Here is an 18,361-nt window from a genome sequence, read left to right as displayed (position 1 = left end):
TCTATGGAAAAATTATGGAATTTTTTCCATGCAAAATAACATTTTGTGGAGCAAAAATTCCAAGGTCCAGTAGGTTTGCAATTTTCCTTGAAAACACAGAAAATTTCAATTTTGGAAAAACTTTCCTTGGAAAATGTGTTTACCAAATGCTAGAAAAAAAAATTTCTTTCAATCAAAGAGTATTCTACAAGATATTCATTTTACATGGTTTGCGTAAAATATATTTTGGGCGCAGATAAATTCACCCCCAATCAGTCCCATATCCTCCCCCCACCGCTGCCACACGAGCACACACACACAAAAGGGGAAAAAACTCGACACCTAAACAAATCATCAGGGTCTTCACCCCTAAATGGCTAAAACCTCTTATCCCGCTAACGCCAGGATACTACTCATTTCTTCAAGAAAGCTATGAAGATCCCGCGAATCTTCTCCTCTAATACGTTTACTTTGAGTCCAATAATCGGTTTGAGGCCCACAATCGGTTGTCGCAGTCTCAAACGAACGGGCCTTAGGATAGATATCTTGCTATCCTTATCTTTCTCTTTTAGATATCAAGCTCATCCATGCATTTGCAAGAATCAACGCACTTGAAGTTAGCTGAAGGAAAAAATAGCTCCATGTATGTCATCCAACAAAGGACCTAAAGAAGGGATACAATTAGTCATTTGGATGGATAACACTTAAAAGAGTTTAGGCATAAAATCATGCTGATCAAAATGATCCTCATCCACACCATGGCGTACAAACAACAAGCACCACACAATTTGAGTTGGCATCAGTGGATACTGAACCTTGCCCCAACTTCATTGGAGGAAACTTCAAACCAATGTTCTAAACACCGAACCTGTAATCCAACCAAGAAAGGTCTTCAGTTCAGTGTAAATCGGATTGACCGTAGTTCAAACTAGGTTAAACCATCATCTCATAAATAAACTAATTTTAATTATAAAAACAAAAAAAAGGGAACTTTTAGGGGCCGTTTGGATACACAGATTTTAGAATCCAGGATTTCTTCAAAATTGTAGATGAGAGACGAGAAGAAGCGGATCAGCCATTGTTTTTTTTTTTTCTCGCCCTTCTTTCCGTTGGCAAGAGCATAGCAGATCATCCCATGTTTCCAGGTTTTAAAAATCTCAGGATGCAGGAGAGATTTCTAAAACCTGAGTTTCTCACTTAAAATCCAAGAAAAGCTGTCATGACAGCACACAACAGCTTGATCATGAACCTTGTTTTACACTGTTTTCAAACTAAAAACCTGGATTCTAAAATCCGCATATCCAAACGGCCCCTTAAAGTAACGTTAAGAAATTTGAGAAATAAAAGAAAATAAAGGAAAAAGAATAAGTATAGTTCTTTGGTAGGTAAGCTGGGATTGAACCTATAGATGACTATTTATAACTTTGGAGATTCCTCTAGGAGGCCAACTTATATCATCGAGCAGTGAAAAAACAACCTGCCCTTGTCAAAATCTAGTGCTGAAGCAAAATACAAGGCTATATAGCATCCCACTCGTTATCACTTATCAGTGGGGATCAGGAATAGGGTAATGTAAAGAGTAAGTGCTTTGAATACTTGGTAATTGACCGGGACATGTTCTAAAAAGCCTAACACTCCTTGCATTCTGTTCTTCACCATCAATCTGGATTGTACTCTTAAATCCCTGACCCATAACATGACAGATAAAGCTAAGATTCTATTTCTTGTCACTTAGTTGGAATTTCTGGTTGAATGTAAACAATAGTACCCAATATTTAACTACGTGCAAAAGAATTAGTGCATGACACGACAAACCCAATCAACTGTTTAATGGAAGCCATCTAAGTTCCATGTTTAAATGCGTATTTTGACCACTTTTCAATTTTACCCTCACTATATTTTATAAATGACAATCTTAAACTCTTAAACTGGTTATTTTCCTGAGAACTATGGTCCCAAGGGGGGAGTCCGATCATGATTTTACTTTAGAAAATCTTATGCCGAAATTGAGTGTAAAAAATCCAGTAGCCTTATCAATGTAAAATATTACCCGGTTCACTGTTTATGCCTCTGAAACAAGTGGGGGCTTTAAGAGGTTCCTGTTCTCAAAACCCTGATTGAAATCTCCTACCTCTTTTGATAGAACACGACTAAAACACCTGAAAATTGGCCAAGATTGCCTTTTAAATGGCTAAAGCAACATCCTAGTCCACGTACTCCCTCGAACAACAAACCATAGCAATTCATTCCCTCACAATGAAAATAAAATAAAAGGACTGTTTTCCTGTCCAAAAGATGGAGAGAAAAACACTTTAGGAAAAGCATATGATGCTATGAGATGTGTCGGTTTCTTGGCCTCACAACTTCATGCCTTTTTTATGGTTTCGGGTCTCTATCAAGTGGAATCAGATCCCATCAAGGCTCCTCCTTTTTGACCGTCTGTGTATTTTTCAATTGAATGAGACGCGCCTCATAAAAAGAAGCGTCCTCACTGTATACTGCTGTAGACGACAATCGGTGCGTGTCTTTTCACCGGGCTCGACCTTTATCTTCTTATTTGGGTGTTTTTCCTTTTTTCTAATCGTGTTGCGTATGAAAAGTTGTTTCCATGCAGATACGTACCTGATGCCACCGCTTTTTATAAGAATACCCTGTTTTTTGTTTTTTGTTTTTCTATACCTCTGACGGTGACTCCTCTCTTGCTTTTATTATTTTCCACTCCTGAAGTTTTCAGAGATAAAGACGAGAGGGATGATGTCCTTTATAAAGAACACTAGAAAAGATAAACAGTATCTTATAAAGCACCACGCCAATGGACAATGGTGGAGTCCACTACTTGGGACTAGGAGGATAATTCTCATGTGATGGAAAATTGGGCCCCATTTGAACCATCACCATCCAATCTTAATCAAACGGAGAACAATTTAGTTCCTCCTAGAGACAGGATAATCCAAATTAGAGGCTGATCCTTGTGATCATCAAATAGCAACTATTACTACCCATCTGATCTTCAGTCACACATAGTTGCCTGAATCTGATTGGGGCCAGGGCCCACCAACCCAATTTGCAGGTAAATTTATCTCATCCCTTATCTGATTAAAAGATCAAACAGTTGATCAGATTGCTTACACCATAAATTGGGTGTGAGGGGCAACAACATATCATTCACTTTCTAACAACACTGCTGTATTCATAGTTCTACATGTACAGTTACTCGCAATATAAGTATCACAGTGTCTGGTCAGACCTATATCTATAGATTATCTGCCGATATCTAGAACGTTGGCAAGAACTACACAGACAAGATCAACAGGAGGAACTTTGATTCATCAGGAAGTTCTTATTCTGGAAATGAGAGAATCCGACCCTACTGGCCACATTCACACAACACTCACAGAATTATTGGATTCTTCACAGAAAAAGGAGGATGTGCAGATGTAAGAGATTAAACTTTCTCTCCTAATGGCAAACACCATTCAAATAAACAACCATTACTTGGACCCCTCTTGCACCCAAAAGCAACAAATCAATATTCCCATCTCAACTAATCCAGGGATGTCAATCTCCTTTCGGCAGTTCCCATGCATCTCCCAACAACTTAGTCTGACACATATAGATAATCTTCCCATTGGGTGTGTACAGATGCCCCCCACTTGTGAAGATTTTCAATAATGAGAGCTACCATGACCATACCTTGGAGCTTTGCTCCAAGTTTCATTGCTCTGATACTCATCACTCTAACGAAGGTTTTGGCAACAGATATTTTCTCAGAGGCACTCCTAGGCCTAAAATCAGAGCTTGTGGATGGTTCCAATAGTTTGTACGATTGGTCTGTTCCTAAGGAGAAAAACATGTCCATCACAATATCTGCTTGTTCTTGGTCTGGAATCATCTGCACTAAGAATTCCAGCATGATTATTGGATTAGACCTTTCTCAGAAAAACCTCTCTGGTTCAATATCTGGAAAGCACATCAAGGTCTTGGCAGATCTTATGGACCTCAACCTCACTCAGAATGCATTCTCCGGCCAACTTCCAACAGACATACTCAGTCTCACTAATCTAAGAAATTTGGACATTAGCCGGAATAATTTTAGCGGTCCTTTTCCAATAGGGTTCTCCACTATTCATCATCTGATTGTGCTCGATGCATTCAGCAACAGCTTCTCTGGTCCATTACCACCGGATATTGCAAATTTGGACTCTCTTCAGGTGTTGAATCTAGCAGGGAGTTACTTTGAAGGTCCAATTCCCCCAGAATATGGGTCTTTCAGGAGTCTTGAATTTCTACATCTCGCTGGGAATTTACTCACTGGTGAGATCCCTCCGGAACTGGGGAATCTCCAAACAGTGACTCACATGGAAATTGGCTACAATGACTATGTGGGAGTTATCCCATGGCAACTGGGAAACATGAGCGAGCTCCGGTATCTCGACATAGCACAGGCGAATCTCTCTGGTCCAATTCCCAATCAACTCTGCAATCTCACCAGGCTCCAATCTCTGTTTCTATTCAGAAACCAACTCATCGGACCAGTTCCAACGAGTTTTGGAAATATCAAGACGCTTATGAATATAGATCTGTCTGATAACCGGCTTTCAGGGTCCATACCGAAGAGCTTTGCAGATTTGGAAAATCTCCGTCTACTCAGCCTCATGTACAATGATCTGAGTGGTTCTGTTCCTGAAGAAATTGCAGACCTTCCATTCCTGGATACCCTTCTCGTATGGAACAATTTTTTCTCAGGTCCATTACCCAAGAAGTTGGGGAGGAATTCTCAGCTGAAATGGGTGGATGTTTCTACAAATAGTTTTTCAGGGACTATTCCAGATGAACTCTGTGCAGGAGGTAAGCTTTTCAAGTTGATCCTGTTCTCCAACAATTTTACAGGTGGACTTTCTCCTGTTCTCTCGAACTGCTCTTCCCTCTTCCGTCTCCGGGTCGAAGACAATTCCTTTTCTGGTACAATCCCTATGAAGTTTGGTCTTCTACCTGATATAACCTATGTGGATCTATCTAGAAACAGGTTCACAGGAGGGATCCCCATTGACATATCCAAAGCTTCAAAACTTCAGTACTTCAATGTCTCCAATAATCCAAATCTTGGAGGCATTATCCCTGAAAATATCTGGTCTCTCCCACTTCTACAGAACTTCTCGGCATTTTCTTGTAATATTTCTGGCAACCTGCCTCCTTTTGAATCCCACAACTCTATTTCTGTGATAGAATTGAAGAGGAATGATTTCTCAGGGACCATACCGAGAGGTATTGTCAATTGCCAGGTTCTTGAGATGATGGATTTAGCAAACAATGAATTGACAGGTTATATACCTCCAGAGCTTGCAAGTCTTCCTAAGATCAGGGTCATAGACCTATCACATAATGAACTCACAGGTTCCATACCTATGAAGTTTGGAAACTCTTCAAGCTTAGTACTCCTAAATGTGTCTTACAATGATATTACTGGTTCTGTTCCGTCAGAGAGGATTTTCAGATTGATGGGTACAGATGCTTTTATTGGAAACCCCGCGCTATGTGGAGCACCTTTGCAACCTTGTGTTGATTCAAAAGTGATTCCACATGTAGCTGGTTTTAGGTTGGGGGGCAAAACTCCAGAGAAACTTACATGGGTTTTGTTACTATGCTCAGCGATAATTGTGTTCATCATAGTATCAGTTTTTGGGCTTTTATATCTTCATAGGCGAAGCAAAATCCAATGGATAATGGTACCATTTACTGGACTTCCTCGATTCAAAGCAAATGATATTTTAAAGAGCTTGGGTTGCAGTAACTCCCCAGAGAAAGTTCCACCATTATCAGCACCATTCTGCAAAGCAGTTCTCCCGACAGGTATAACAGTTGCAGTTAAGAAAATCGAATGGGAGGCCAAGAGAAGAGGGGTGATGTCAGAATTTATAACCCTAATTGGCAATGCCAGGCACAGGAACCTGATTAGATTGCTAGGTTTCTGTAGCAGCAAAACTGTTGCGTATCTTCTGTATGATTATTTGCCTAACGGGAATCTATCTGAGAAGATGAGTATGAAAAGGGATTCAACAATCAGTACGTGGGCTGCTAAGTATAAAATTGTGATTGGGATTGCGAGGGGCCTCTGCTATCTTCATCACGATTGTCATCCAGCGCTTCCCCATGGAGATCTGAGTGCGAGTAATATAGTGTTTGATGAAAATATGGAGCCCCATTTGGCTGAATTTGGGCTCAAACGTCTGCTACAGATGAATGGAGGTTCATTTCCTAGAAGGTTCTTGAGCACTGGTTCTGTCCAAGGCACAGGTATGCTCCTAGCTCCTTCATCTATATTTCTGCAATTTTATGAAAAGTTTTAACATAACCTGCTGCTTCAAGAAATGGCTAAATTTCTCTTGGTAATAGAACATGAGCTTGGAATCATTAAAAAAAACAAGAGCTTGAAATAAAACAAATAATTAGATGAGTTTCAGATAAAATTAAAGAACAGCCCAACGAAGAAAAAAGAACTAAATTAATTAAAAAATAAATCGTTCATAATTTGGAAACTATAATCGGTTATAAAAGCTATATGGAGCACATTTGTAGGTCAGGGTCGTATGGCTAATTTAATTTTTCTTTCTTTCCGGGAATTGTAGCTAGTCCCCTGGGTGGTTACCCTTTCACTAATCAACAGGGCAGACACAAATGACAGCCCGACTATTCTACAATTAGTACCCTTTGCCGCCCATGAAGAAAATAAAAGAACCCAATGGTTTCACCAGAACAGATGGCTGAAGCCCAGAACAGAGTTATTTTGAAAAAAAAATGCTGACAAAAAATGACAGAAATTGCAGATCCACAATGAAGTCCAAACTCAAATGATGCGAAAATGCACCTGTTTTCTCTTAGGCATCAGAGATTATTGTAACATCACTCGGCTTTGTCATGAAAAAAGGTGTTAGTTCATTAATAACCATTAGAAATGACTAGGAAACTGATATTAGAGCCAGTGATTTGATTCTTTCACATACTCCAACAAAGTTGCCAAAACTTTCCAGAAGAAGGAAATGGTGTTCTGAAATGTTTTGAAGAAACCATGCAAGTTTTGCTCGTTCTTGAAATATCATTTTTAATTCCAGTGTAGTTTCTTCTCTCACCAATTACTTACAAGTTCACCAGATAATTCTACACTTTGCTTCTCATTCAACAGGTGAAATAGGCGCTTCTGTAAAAGAAGAGATCTGTAGAGACATTTACAGCTTTGGCGAGATTCTATTGGAGATTTTAAGTAATGGCAGACTGAAAAATGGCGGAGGAATAGTACAAAGCAAATCAAGAGAGGTTATTTTACAAGAGATTTACGACGAGAATGAAGGGGGTGATACCGATGCATTAAGAGAGGAGATAAAATTGGTCCTGGAAGTAGCTATGCTCTGCACCAGAAGTATGCCTTCTGATAGGCCATCCATGGAAGATGCATTGAGACTTTTGTCGGGGTTGATGCCGCACAGAAAACACTAGCAGTTTCCAGTTCTCATCCGAATACATAAATGACCATTAGTAATGTTACATAAAAAGTTAGTGAACTGAAGAGAGTAACAGTTTGTGTTTGAATTGATTAATATATTTGTAGAGTGAACACATTCCCTATGCTGTAACATAATAGTTAAGAGAGTATTACTGTAATGAGATGATAAGAGTAAATATATGTAGCTAGTTGATTTCTTTTCTCTTTGAAACTTTTGGTACGTATGAACTTTTAGATGGATAAGATTTAAAGGATGTTTGGGTGATCTACACACTAGCTTAAAATACAGTGGAGGCCCACATTGTTTGGGTGATCTAAGCCATCCATTTTAAAGGCCCTCACATAGATAGGGTGTCTACAAAAAATCAGATCCATAGGATCATCCCAACCCTACGATTTGTGGAGGTAAAATGGATGTCTTTAAACCTTTACAAATTAGTCCATTTTTTGCCTCCACTTTTCGAATGGTTAGGATGATCCTATGGATCTGATTTTTTGTGGACACCATATCTATGTGAGGGCCTTAAAAATGAATGGTTTGGATCACCCAAATAATGTGGCCCCCACTGTATTTTAAGCTAGTGTGTAGATAACTTATCTACACATGTGTAGGAACCGTTTTCTCTTAAAATAATGCATGTTAAGGCATGTTGCAACACAGATTTTTCATCCCTAGGGTGAATCTCCTTAAGCCAGGAAATTCGAAAACATCTATGAAATTTCAAAACTAGCCCCAACCTTCAATCATCAGGTACAACGATGTCAAGCCCAAGTGCTGGTGTTGAAATTAAGCAGCAGCAGCATAAACAGTAGCACTTTTATTATTTTCTCTCGGTCTAAATTCTAAGAAACAAATTATATGACTCCAATATTAAAAGGCAAAACATAAAAGGGAAATCCTGAAGATCATTGAAACTTGCAAACTATCAAAATTCAAGACTTCAAATGGCCCCTCAGATGAAAACCAAAAACTTTTACTGACTATTTCAGTGCAAAAGAAGTCAGCAACATGAATTTATCCAACAAGATTTGATAGATACGCAATCACTCCAACTGATGAATATACATCTGACCTAACTTTACCTTGGATGGTAATTAAGTTGCAGACCAATGATATATGTACAAGTTATTGCTTAAGGAAAACCAAACCAATAAAAACAAAAAAGCCCACAGGTATGTAATATGTTCCAACTACCAAGAAAATAGCAGTAGTGGTAGACATGCAAGCCTATTATTACTTTATTCTCAACCGACCAACATTATGTTCTTTACACAGAATAATGAACTATTAATGGAGAACCGATACACACCCAGGAACTTCGAATGTAATGTTCTAAGAAACTGGAAAACCATTAAAAAATTCCAGCAAAGCCACAAGGAAAGAATAATAAATCAGGATCTGGCCTTTTTTAACTTACATTATGGAAAGAATCAATGATGGCATGAGCCAGGTAATCACATTTGGACAAAGATAGCCCAGCCAAGGATATCCTACCATCCTTTGTCATGTATATATGCCACTTATTCGTCATATTGTCACTCTGGTCAGACAAAAAATATCAACATCAGATTTTTGATATACAATAACAGCAGCAATCAATAAACCATGAACAATACTAGGAAGTTTATAGTTGCTCGAATGTAGTAGACAGATTCAACATATAGGGAACTGAGTATAAACCCGCAAATATGGACCTTGAGGCAGTCATGTGATCCCAAGGAACCATAATAAGAATACCCATTTCAAATCTGCTTAAAGCATTATATTTCAGAAAAGAATAAAAAAAAAAATTACCTGTGCTTTGTTCAATCCTGTATAAGAAAACATGCCAATCTGTCTAAGGAGAAATGACCAATCCTTCCCGCTTTTATCATACTCAGATAGGCTGTCAAAGAGTCTCTGTCTCACTTTCTTTATTCGTCCAGCCATTAATTCCATCTCTTCTTTCCATTCATTGAAAAGAATTGGATCTCCAACAACATTGGCAACAATTCTAGCCCCGTGAATAGGAGGGTTTGAATACATTGGTCGTGCAAGCCTCTTTAACTGGCTCTTTACTCTGCACGGGAAAGCATGAAATATTAAATTCTCCATCGAAAAAACTCATCCAATTTCAATTCATGCACTATGTGCAGAACTCAAGTAACAAAATCCGAATTTTGCTTGACACACCTCACTGCTGCATCTGAGGACGAACAGACAACATTTATAGCTCCAATCCTTTCCGAGTATAGACCTAAATTTTTACTGTAAGACTGAGCAACCAAAAGCTCCAAACCACGTGCAACAAATAACCTAACGGATGAAGCATCTGCATCAAGGCCTCCACTTGCAAATCCCTGCAGCATAGCTAAACATTCAGGCACCCATAAAACTACAAGATTTCAAAGTCTATTTTCCAGCGAAAGAAACCGCACTTAAACATACCAAGTATTTTAAGAGTTAAAACGGAAATGTTGATACTCTTATATATTTGGTAAATTCATTACCTGGTATGCAACATCAAAAAAGGGGATGTGGTTCTTTTCTTGAATGACATCAGCAATTTTCTCCCATTGTTCAGGAGTCGGGTCAATGCCAGTTGGGTTATGAGCACATCCATGAAGCAACACAAAAGATCCGTCGGGTGCAGCCTGAAGAAAACAAAAACAATTATCCTGAACTTGAAATATCCTTCTGAACTTTAACCCTATTTGGTAATCAGGAGGGAAAAATAGAATATGATAATGGAATGAAAAATCAAGTGGCATGGAAGGTATATTCAAAATCTTTGGAGCTCGCCATTGATCCTTTTACACCAATCTGTTTTTATTTTCGGAGGACCTTATCAAAATGTTGCTAAGCTTCAAAAGACAAACAGCAAAGAAGCTGGGGTTTTGGGGAAATCCGAAAGTTGTGATTTGGTACATGGAAAGAAGATGCCTTTACATGTCTAGATTTGAAGAGGGAAAATAGAGAAGGAGAAGCCAGCAATTAATAGTGGCACAAGTTGGAAATAACATAGCTGCTTTTTATGTGCCCAACTTCAGCTCCAAAAGTTCAGTCCTTGAACTAAATTTGAGATATATCATGATACATAAAGGCAGACTATGATAAATAACTTATTTTGTTAATCTCAAGCTTCTTCATATTTTTGCTCATTCTGGATAACACAAGTTCATCAGCAAAAAAAAAAAGCCAGGTCAGCAAAACCATTTAAGTTATAAATTGCTGGTTTAACAACACACCAGGTGGTGATGTCCACATTACCTTGATGTCTGAGATCAGTCCATCAAAATCTAAACCGATTGTTCTTGGATCAAAATATCGATATTCGGACCAAGGAACCCTCGCATCATTGAATATGTTCTTGTGGTTACCTATTCAATAACGAAAATTACCCTCGAGATGTCAGTAACTTTGGGTCGAGTCAAACATAAGCTCACACAGGCAGAGGCCACACACATACCCCAAGTTGGAGACGATATTAAAGCTTTTGCATCTGGAAAATATCTTTGTATAAATGCTGCAGCAAGGCGAAGAGACCCAGTCCCTGAAAGACCTTGAACAGTCGCGACCTGAAAGAGAGAGAGAGAGAGAGAGAGAGAGAGAGAGAGAGAGAGAAGTTCAAGGATCATAAATAAATGATTACAGAAGGAAGAAACCTATTATTCCTCGTGTTTTCACGCATGTCTAGAAAAAATAAAAATATGCCATACCTTTCCTTGCTGGATAACGGCATTTTCTGCTCCAAACAGCAACTCTGCTGTAACCTTATTGAATGCAGCCAATCCTTCTATTGGGAGATACTGCAACAATGCAAAATAAGTAATGCTATTATAGGTCAAATACAAACTAAAATTGAGAAAAGTGACACGATGGAATCCCATTTGATTGAACACTTGAAAATACCTCTTTGTTTTCTCCTTTCTCCAGCATAAGATTCTCTGCCTATAGATTGGAAATTATTCAAATGATATTTAATATCAATTCACCAACCAAAGAAAAGCAAGGATCTCATTGGAAATAAGAAAAAGAATAGTACTCAAATTTTTGGTTGGGAAGTCATCTTAAAGAAAATAACTAAGCTTTTAATTGTTAGAAGAGGTACCACCTTTTTAACCACATTAAGCACGTAAGGTTGGAGTTCTTCTGTCCGATAAGCACCAACGCCAAGGTTCAGCTTCATATCATTTGTGTCTGCTTTGAATGCTTCAGAAACTCCAAGAATGGGATCTGGAGGGGCCATTGTCACGACCTCAAAGCGAGAAACATTAACTGCAACAGCCATAGTTATTCGACCAGAAGACTGCAAAATCCCAAATAACTGAACCTCAAATCCAAAAGCAAAACAGATTACACATGACAACCCCAACCTACCACACCCATTTGCTAAGTTAACTAAGTATCAAGGAAAAAACATATCAGATAGTCACAAACCTCTAAGAATACTAAGAGAAAACAAAGGAAAGAAATATAAACAGGTAGAAAGTTTCAACAAGGGAAGAACTTTCAATCTTCCATATATGCTTTAATTCATAGGAGTTCATTGAAAGAAAACACCAATTGTATTTTCTTCATGTCTTCAGTTTCTAGTTGGATACTGGTCTAGTAACATTACTAGAAGATCATGAAAGATCATTCACTTCATTCCACATCACTGTAGAGCTTTCAAAACTACAAAGCTTTTATTATTAGGGGATGATGAAGGAGTTTTCATACGGGGAAGCTGATTTTCACTCCTTGGAGTACAAACCAAAAGGCTTTATTATGAGGGGTTTTCATACTCTATCTGCGATCCCTCTCGATTTATAGTCCAATATACAAATCAATTGGTTTTGTCGGGCTAGCTATATGCCGTGTAGTATCAAACATTTTCGCATAAGGTGGCAAAATGATATCTTGAGCAGTTATACATCTAGGATCCCTGATGAAAATAGATGTGTCACAAGTTCTATACAGATTAATTCTCAATAAGATTTGTTACAAATGCATTAAAAGTTCATGCACTTATTTTCCAATTCCTCCATCAACTGATAGCAATTCGGACAGTAGGAGTTGTTAGCAGTTTCCCATCCCTGAGGTGGGGAGGTTCTATCGTTCGTCAATGCCTCATCGATTCGTTGATACGTATACAATTGAAAGCGTGACAGCAAGGCATAATGAAGTCCCCCTACCCGGAGCCTAATCCGTTCGTTCGGAAGTTGATTCATCGAAGAAGAACTAAGATACCTTTCCAGATTTTGCACATATGGTAAATGTTTCTTCTATTTCTCCAAGTAAGGCAACACTATTTGAGGAACAACTGGAGAGCAAGACATCAAATATCTGTTGGAAAATGTTGAGGGTACTGTTGTTGATAGAAAACAGAAACTTGTTGCTTCAAGGCATGATATCACTTCCTTAAGACAAGATTCGCCCCCACTAGTAATGTGCAAAGGGGATCCGTAAATTGCCTCCAAGATACAATGAAGCCTAGTAGGGAAGCCCTACTAATGTTTGATGACGCGTAGCACTAGCGGAATCAAACCCGAAATGCCCTTCCGAAATTTCAAGCCTTAGAGAAATTTCTAGATAATGTTTCTGCAGAAAAACAGTATCTAGAACAGTAAACAAAAGAAAAACAGTATGTAGAAATACTTGGGGATTTTGTAGGAGTGTAGAAGAGAGTGTAAAGTCTGTCAGAATTGCCAATTCGTTTTTCTATGTTGAAATGACTGAATTCTGCACATTTTGTAGACCACCTGGTCTCTTTTCAGTGCGAAAAACACCTCTACAGGGCACCTTTCCAGAATGTTTGAAATCTGACCGTTAGATCGCACCCATTGAAATTGAACGATCCTGATCGATCCTAGAGGTGACTGTTGGTTTGAGTAAAACCTCTCTCCAACCCAGTCATCGTTAGATCAACCATCTATGGTGTGGATCGCACCCCTTAGCACATGATCTATGGTGTGCAAAGTGCGCCTAAAAAAGCGCCACTATGCGCCCTATAGCCCATTGCCCACGCCGCGCGCGCGTGCGCGTGTGCGAACGGTGCGTTGCACCGTCCCGCGGGTCCAACCATGGGTTCAACCCAATGTGCAATCAACAAGTATTAGAAAAGTGTAGTGCTTTATAAGCCCTTCTCATTCCTTTCTCTCATCCGGTACGGGACTATCTTTTCAAGTACACTTCTACATCCTTTTGTAAAAGCAAATCTTTCCAAGAAAACATTTTCTTTTTCCCAAACGCTTTTGATAAAAACATTTTCCAAAACACTAAAACATGCAAAATACATGATTTTGAAAATAAAAAATCACTAACAATATCATTGCTCCTCCTCAATAAAGAGAATGCCATAGACAATGTTAAGCGGAAGAAGAGAACAAGTAGCAAGTATTAGAGTCCTGGTTTGTTTGACTCAGGATGAAGTCCATAAAAAAAACTTATAAATCAGATGTGTCTCCTCACGCTTAGCAGCTTCTTCCTAAAAGTCAGATAGGGGCTCATAACGACTGAGCTCCTCCCACATGCTCTCCAATAAACTAAAATACTCCTCCATAGATCGATCTCTTGCTTACATGTTCTTATCGCTTGGGTAAGTTGATAAATACAGTTATCATGTTCACTAAGGACAAAAGTCAAGCCAACTCATTCCATAGTATTAACGAAAAATCGTAGAATATGTATACCCGATCAATAGATGGATCCATAGAGTTAAATTTCCAACCGAGGAGTCTCTTCCTCACGACATTGGCTCCTACACTCTTTCTTTTCATAAGGGTGTTATATGGGTTTTAATTTTAAGTTGTTTTAGTTAATTGTATGGCCCATTGCCCACTTTATTTTATTTCATTTATTTGTAAGTTAGGTAAGTTATGCTAAGTGGTAGCGCCCATTACTGTCACTTTTTTTTAAATGGAATAGCAAACCATGGCCCATTACTGTCTTTAAGTTATGTTTAAGGTAAGTTATACAAATAGGCCCACTTCACTGTTCAGGCACTCTTTACAACACTACTCACACCCAGATCATGTCACCATTCACGGGTTTAGGGAAGTTCTTGAGTTGAATGGAAAGAAGAGTTTGGTTTTTCTTTTCTTCTCTTGTTCTTTGGCTGTCTTTGCTGTTTTCCTTTCTTGTAGGGTTTGGAGGAAGAAACTTACAAAGTTGAAGGCTTTTGCAACCAGTTCTCTATAAAGCACAAAGGCACCTACCTACAGTTGTAATCAACCTAGGACTGGTTCTTTGCTTTAATTTTCACACATGAAAATTTCTCTACATGATAGGTTAGTGACCGTGACTAAAATTTTCAGTCATTAATTATTTCTACAAAGCTTGTTTCGTTTCAGATCTTGAATTCACGAATAAGATAATAGCAACATATTTGTTTTACAAACACGAAAATCCAGCTGCATGTTATTTTATGACTTGTGAAAGTTTGGAGATACCTATCATATCAAGTTATATCAAATATGTCCTGGATAGAATCTGTTTTGGTTTTACACAAAATTGCTAGAAGAGCATCCGGAGTAGATAGATTTGCGTCTACATCAAATTGGTATCAGAGCATCAATCAGTAGGATCTGCCCTACATTATTTAGTATCAGAGTCATGCCACCAAGAAAGGTCTAGGGTCTTGAGACTAGTGAAGATGGGCAAGAAAATAAAACCAATGATGTTTAGGGGATTTATGCGATAACATTGATAATTTCTCCGCGGCAAAGAGAATTAATTCGAAATACGTGATGGGAAGATGAGAGAGATTTTAGATTAGTATGCAATGATTACTCAATTCCTATGCAACAACAAGGGGGTGTCAATTGTGCCTAATCAAGAATTACCACAGAAGCCAGGACATGTCGAGATCAATAAGAGAGGAATTGAAGAGGAGATGAACCTTAGGCATCAAGAGGTGCATCAAGCTCTAATGCTTCGGGATATGTCGACATGAGTTGGAAAGAAGAAGTCGAAGGTGAACTCCTTGAAACTGAAGATGCACATATCTAGGATAGTTATGGAAAAGAGTGTACAAGGGATAGAATGAATGTGGATGAAGGGGTGAAGGTAGGTTGCTTTCCAGTGCAACTTCAAGTATGATTGTTGAAGAAAAGGTATATGATGAAGAAGAAGATTTCATGGCTTTTAAAAGTTTGAATTTTCAAAATTGAAAACATTCTTTGAGAAATCAATTATTTAGTACAGCTAATTCTCCCTAGAGCAGCATTATGCTCAGGAATATTCTTGCAGTGTTTACATCATTTTGACTAACTTATATCAATTGTGCATCCCTATTTGCATTTCCAAAATACGATTGACTTGCTACACCATTTCCTGTTTTCCTAATCAATTCTGAATCAACCTGACTTTCCCAACATCATCAGTTCATTAATTTCTCATACTTATAGATGATAATATTTTCTGAAAATTCATATTATCATTTTCACATTTTTTTTGTTTCTTTTGAATGGCGAAGCTTCACTAATAAACATTTTCAATTTTTCTCCTTGTTCCTTGTACTGTGTCAGGGTTTCCCATTTTCTTTTATTTTATTTAATATTTAATTCTCTGCCATTCAAAAGAAAAATTAATAAATATTTTTTCAATTTTCTTTATACTCATCTTTTTTTTCTGGAATCCTAAAACAATCCAGGACTTAATAAAAAATCAAAATTCAATCAACACATCTTAATCGAATCCAGTCACATGTACGGCAATGATTTTGTGACAGTACCTGTACATTGAGAAAATGATTTCCTTTCTTCTTTCCAAACACATGTCTGAAGCCAGAAGTACCGGGATTTAGCTCCGTTAAACTTGCCTTTTCAAAAGCAAGAAGAAAAAAATCAACAAATGAGAAGGCGAAAAAAAAAAAAAAAAAAACGATTTCCCAAAGGAAAGAAAATAGACATACCTTGGAATTGTCCGAAAGAGAGGCAGAGGCGAGAGAAAGCATAGTCGAAGCCATCTGTCCCAGACACAAATGAAAGACTATTTGAATCCAGAAAATCACAGAGAGAGAGAGAGAGAGAGAGAGAGAGATGAAGAAATGTGAAATCTGTGAGGTGATAAAATGAAGGAGGAGGCCTTTTACTTGTTAGGCGAGAAAAGAGCGGTTGATGCGCACTTTCTTGTCTCCATTCCACCCTCTTTTAAACGGGTAAGGGTATTTTAGTCACTATCATAAATTGGGGTGATTTTTCACGATTTGGATTCCCTGCATCTCAATATTCCGGGAATTCTGACAGCCTTAACAACGGATCTAACACTTTTTCTTGGTTAGGGTAAGCTGGGATTGAAAGAACATAGATAGGGTTTTACCAGATGAATTGAACTAGAGATTCGGCCCCCAAAACAGAGGGGTGCAACACATTCTGATACTATTAGAGCATTCAAAACCAAGATTTCATGTGGCTAGCCCTCTCTCCACAAATGGGACTGTTCTCCTTCAGCCTTCTTTTATTTTCATCCTTGGATAGACTTGTCAAATTTTAGCACAATAAAATTTGCACAAAGTAGTGTCGAGATAAATAAAGTTATCCAAGTAGAGGACAGACCCAATATGTTGAAGGTTCGACAAGGAACTGGAATCCGAAGCCCACAGCACTGCCCTATCATCCACCTCATTTGGGCATGTGATCTCTCAATACTCTATTATTGCCTAGCCCCCAACTTGAATCCTCCTCTGCTGGCACCAATCCAGTCTTAGCCAAAGGTCCCTCATCATGGGGTCATCCCTCACTTGTGGTCCCACCACAATTGGATGATCCTAACCTTGTTCTTAAGTTTTTGATGGTAATGTATCATGTGTGTCTATTGTAGGACACCATAAGACCATACGCTCCCCACAAGGAAAACCCCTTATAGGAAAGGGGAAAAAAACATCATTAATGTTCCGTCCTTATAAACACTAAACCACAGAATTTTTATTTTATTTTTTTCTGCCCCTATCTTAGTGACAATCAAAGCATTCCTTTTCTTATTGCTACCCTTTGGCGAAGATTTTATGAAATCCATCGCTAAATTCATTTTTAATACCGGGAGGAATTGTTTTAGGGCCTGTTTGCATACCTCATATATTGTATTTGGATTTGGAATAGAGTTTCGAATACAAAATGAATAGATCCGTAAGCTCATGTTAAGAGAGAGAGAGAGAGAGGGAAGGGGGTACTTCTTATTGGAGGGGAGAGGTTGAGGAGCAAAGAGGGTGAAGGAAACTGCTAGATATGTGGATTTCCAATTTCTTACTTGCACGGCATATTTGGAAATCTGATTTTTTCACTGTGAGTTGCTGAATTGGAAATCCAAGAATTTGATCCGGATCCAAATTACAATGCAAAAAGGCTGCAAATGTGAGAAATCCAAATCAAAATTTTCTCTACATCCAAACGGGCCCTTAATTATTTTATATTTAGCAAAGGAAAAAAGAATTTCTTAGAGTGAATAGATGACCTTTTGCTGTGTCCTGCAACCAATCTTCAGTCCTTTTTTTAGTCCAATTAAAGAGAAAAAATGTAGATGTGGATCAACAACCTGAATCCGACCAGCCCGTTCCTCCTCAAGTAAAGCCAAAAAATGAGATTTTCCAAAGCGAATCAAAAGAATCTCAACACCCTATTTCTTATGGCCTTAATTTCTTATGGTGTAATATATAATCATAACTTTTGAGCCTATTCTCTTGGGGGATCAATTTACCTCTGAATGGGCGGAGAGGAAAGAAAATAAGGGAAGAAATAGGGAGAAAATGGGATGCTTGTGCTGGTTGAAAATTTCACTGACATTTCAATAGTTGTTGTGTGAAACAACCAATTACTTAAGCTTTTGCTTTTGTAGTGATTGGTTGTTTCACAATGGTATCAGAGCCATTGCCTCGCAGCAGGTCCTGAGCTTATAACAACCAACCCAAAAGTGGAGCCACATGT

General features: G+C 38.3%; 2 protein-coding genes across 3 annotated transcripts; one reads left to right on the top strand and one right to left on the bottom strand.

Moving 5' to 3' along the window:
- Positions 1–314: 314 nt before the first annotated feature.
- Positions 315–16,905, bottom strand: LOC143879502 (aspartate aminotransferase, chloroplastic-like). Of its 2 annotated transcripts, none has more exons than XR_013251302.1 (13): positions 16,354–16,479; positions 16,174–16,260; positions 11,572–11,766; positions 11,370–11,408; positions 11,177–11,266; positions 10,927–11,035; positions 10,728–10,837; positions 9,968–10,111; positions 9,651–9,817; positions 9,273–9,537; positions 8,896–9,018; positions 2,030–6,302; positions 315–847 (listed from the first exon to the last, which is right to left on the bottom strand). XR_013251302.1 is itself a non-coding variant. In XM_077381924.1 (13 exons), exons 2-13 carry the CDS (start codon positions 16,405–16,407, stop codon positions 779–781), a joined length of 1,452 nt encoding a protein of 483 aa, XP_077238039.1. In that variant the 5' UTR covers positions 16,534–16,905; the 3' UTR covers positions 340–778. The 2 variants fall into 2 exon arrangements, 1 of the variants encoding a protein (XP_077238039.1); XM_077381924.1 differs by lacking the exon at positions 2,030–6,302 and adding an exon at positions 16,534–16,905 and having other exon boundaries at positions 340–847; positions 16,354–16,407.
- Positions 3,088–7,679, top strand: MOL1 (Leucine-rich repeat transmembrane protein kinase family protein). Its single transcript, XM_077381923.1, has 2 exons — positions 3,088–6,273; positions 7,160–7,679. The coding sequence occupies exons 1-2, from the start codon at positions 3,651–3,653 to the stop codon at positions 7,468–7,470; spliced, it is 2,934 nt and encodes a 977-aa protein (XP_077238038.1). The 5' UTR covers positions 3,088–3,650; the 3' UTR covers positions 7,471–7,679.
- Positions 16,906–18,361: the final 1,456 nt, after the last annotated feature.

The sequence above is a fragment of the Tasmannia lanceolata genome, unplaced genomic scaffold (genome assembly GCF_043159265.1).
Source record: "Tasmannia lanceolata isolate RefF3 unplaced genomic scaffold, GAP_Taslan_0.1 ptg000006l, whole genome shotgun sequence".
NCBI classification, from domain to species: domain Eukaryota; kingdom Viridiplantae; phylum Streptophyta; class Magnoliopsida; order Canellales; family Winteraceae; genus Tasmannia; species Tasmannia lanceolata.
This window is presented reverse-complemented; position numbering and strand designations above follow the sequence as displayed.

What these genes read in the sequence shown, in the direction of transcription:
- MOL1 (XM_077381923.1), top strand. Translation starts at nt 3,651, where the DNA reads ATGAGAGCTACCATGACCATACCTTGGAGCTTTGCTCCAAGTTTCATT. An exon ending in TGGTTCTGTCCAAGGCACAG is followed by an intron (nt 6,274 to 7,159) that starts GTATGCTCCTAG and finishes CTCATTCAACAG; the next exon opens with GTGAAATAGGCGCTTCTGTA.
- LOC143879502 (XM_077381924.1), bottom strand. Translation starts at nt 16,407, where the DNA reads ATGGCTTCGACTATGCTTTCTCTCGCCTCTGCCTCTCTTTCGGACAAT. An exon ending in ATCATTTTCTCAATGTACAG is followed by an intron (nt 11,767 to 16,173) that starts GTACTGTCACAA and finishes GGGATTTTGCAG; the next exon opens with TCTTCTGGTCGAATAACTAT. An exon ending in AGAAAGGAGAAAACAAAGAG is followed by an intron (nt 11,267 to 11,369) that starts GTATTTTCAAGT and finishes GCATTGTTGCAG; the next exon opens with TATCTCCCAATAGAAGGATT.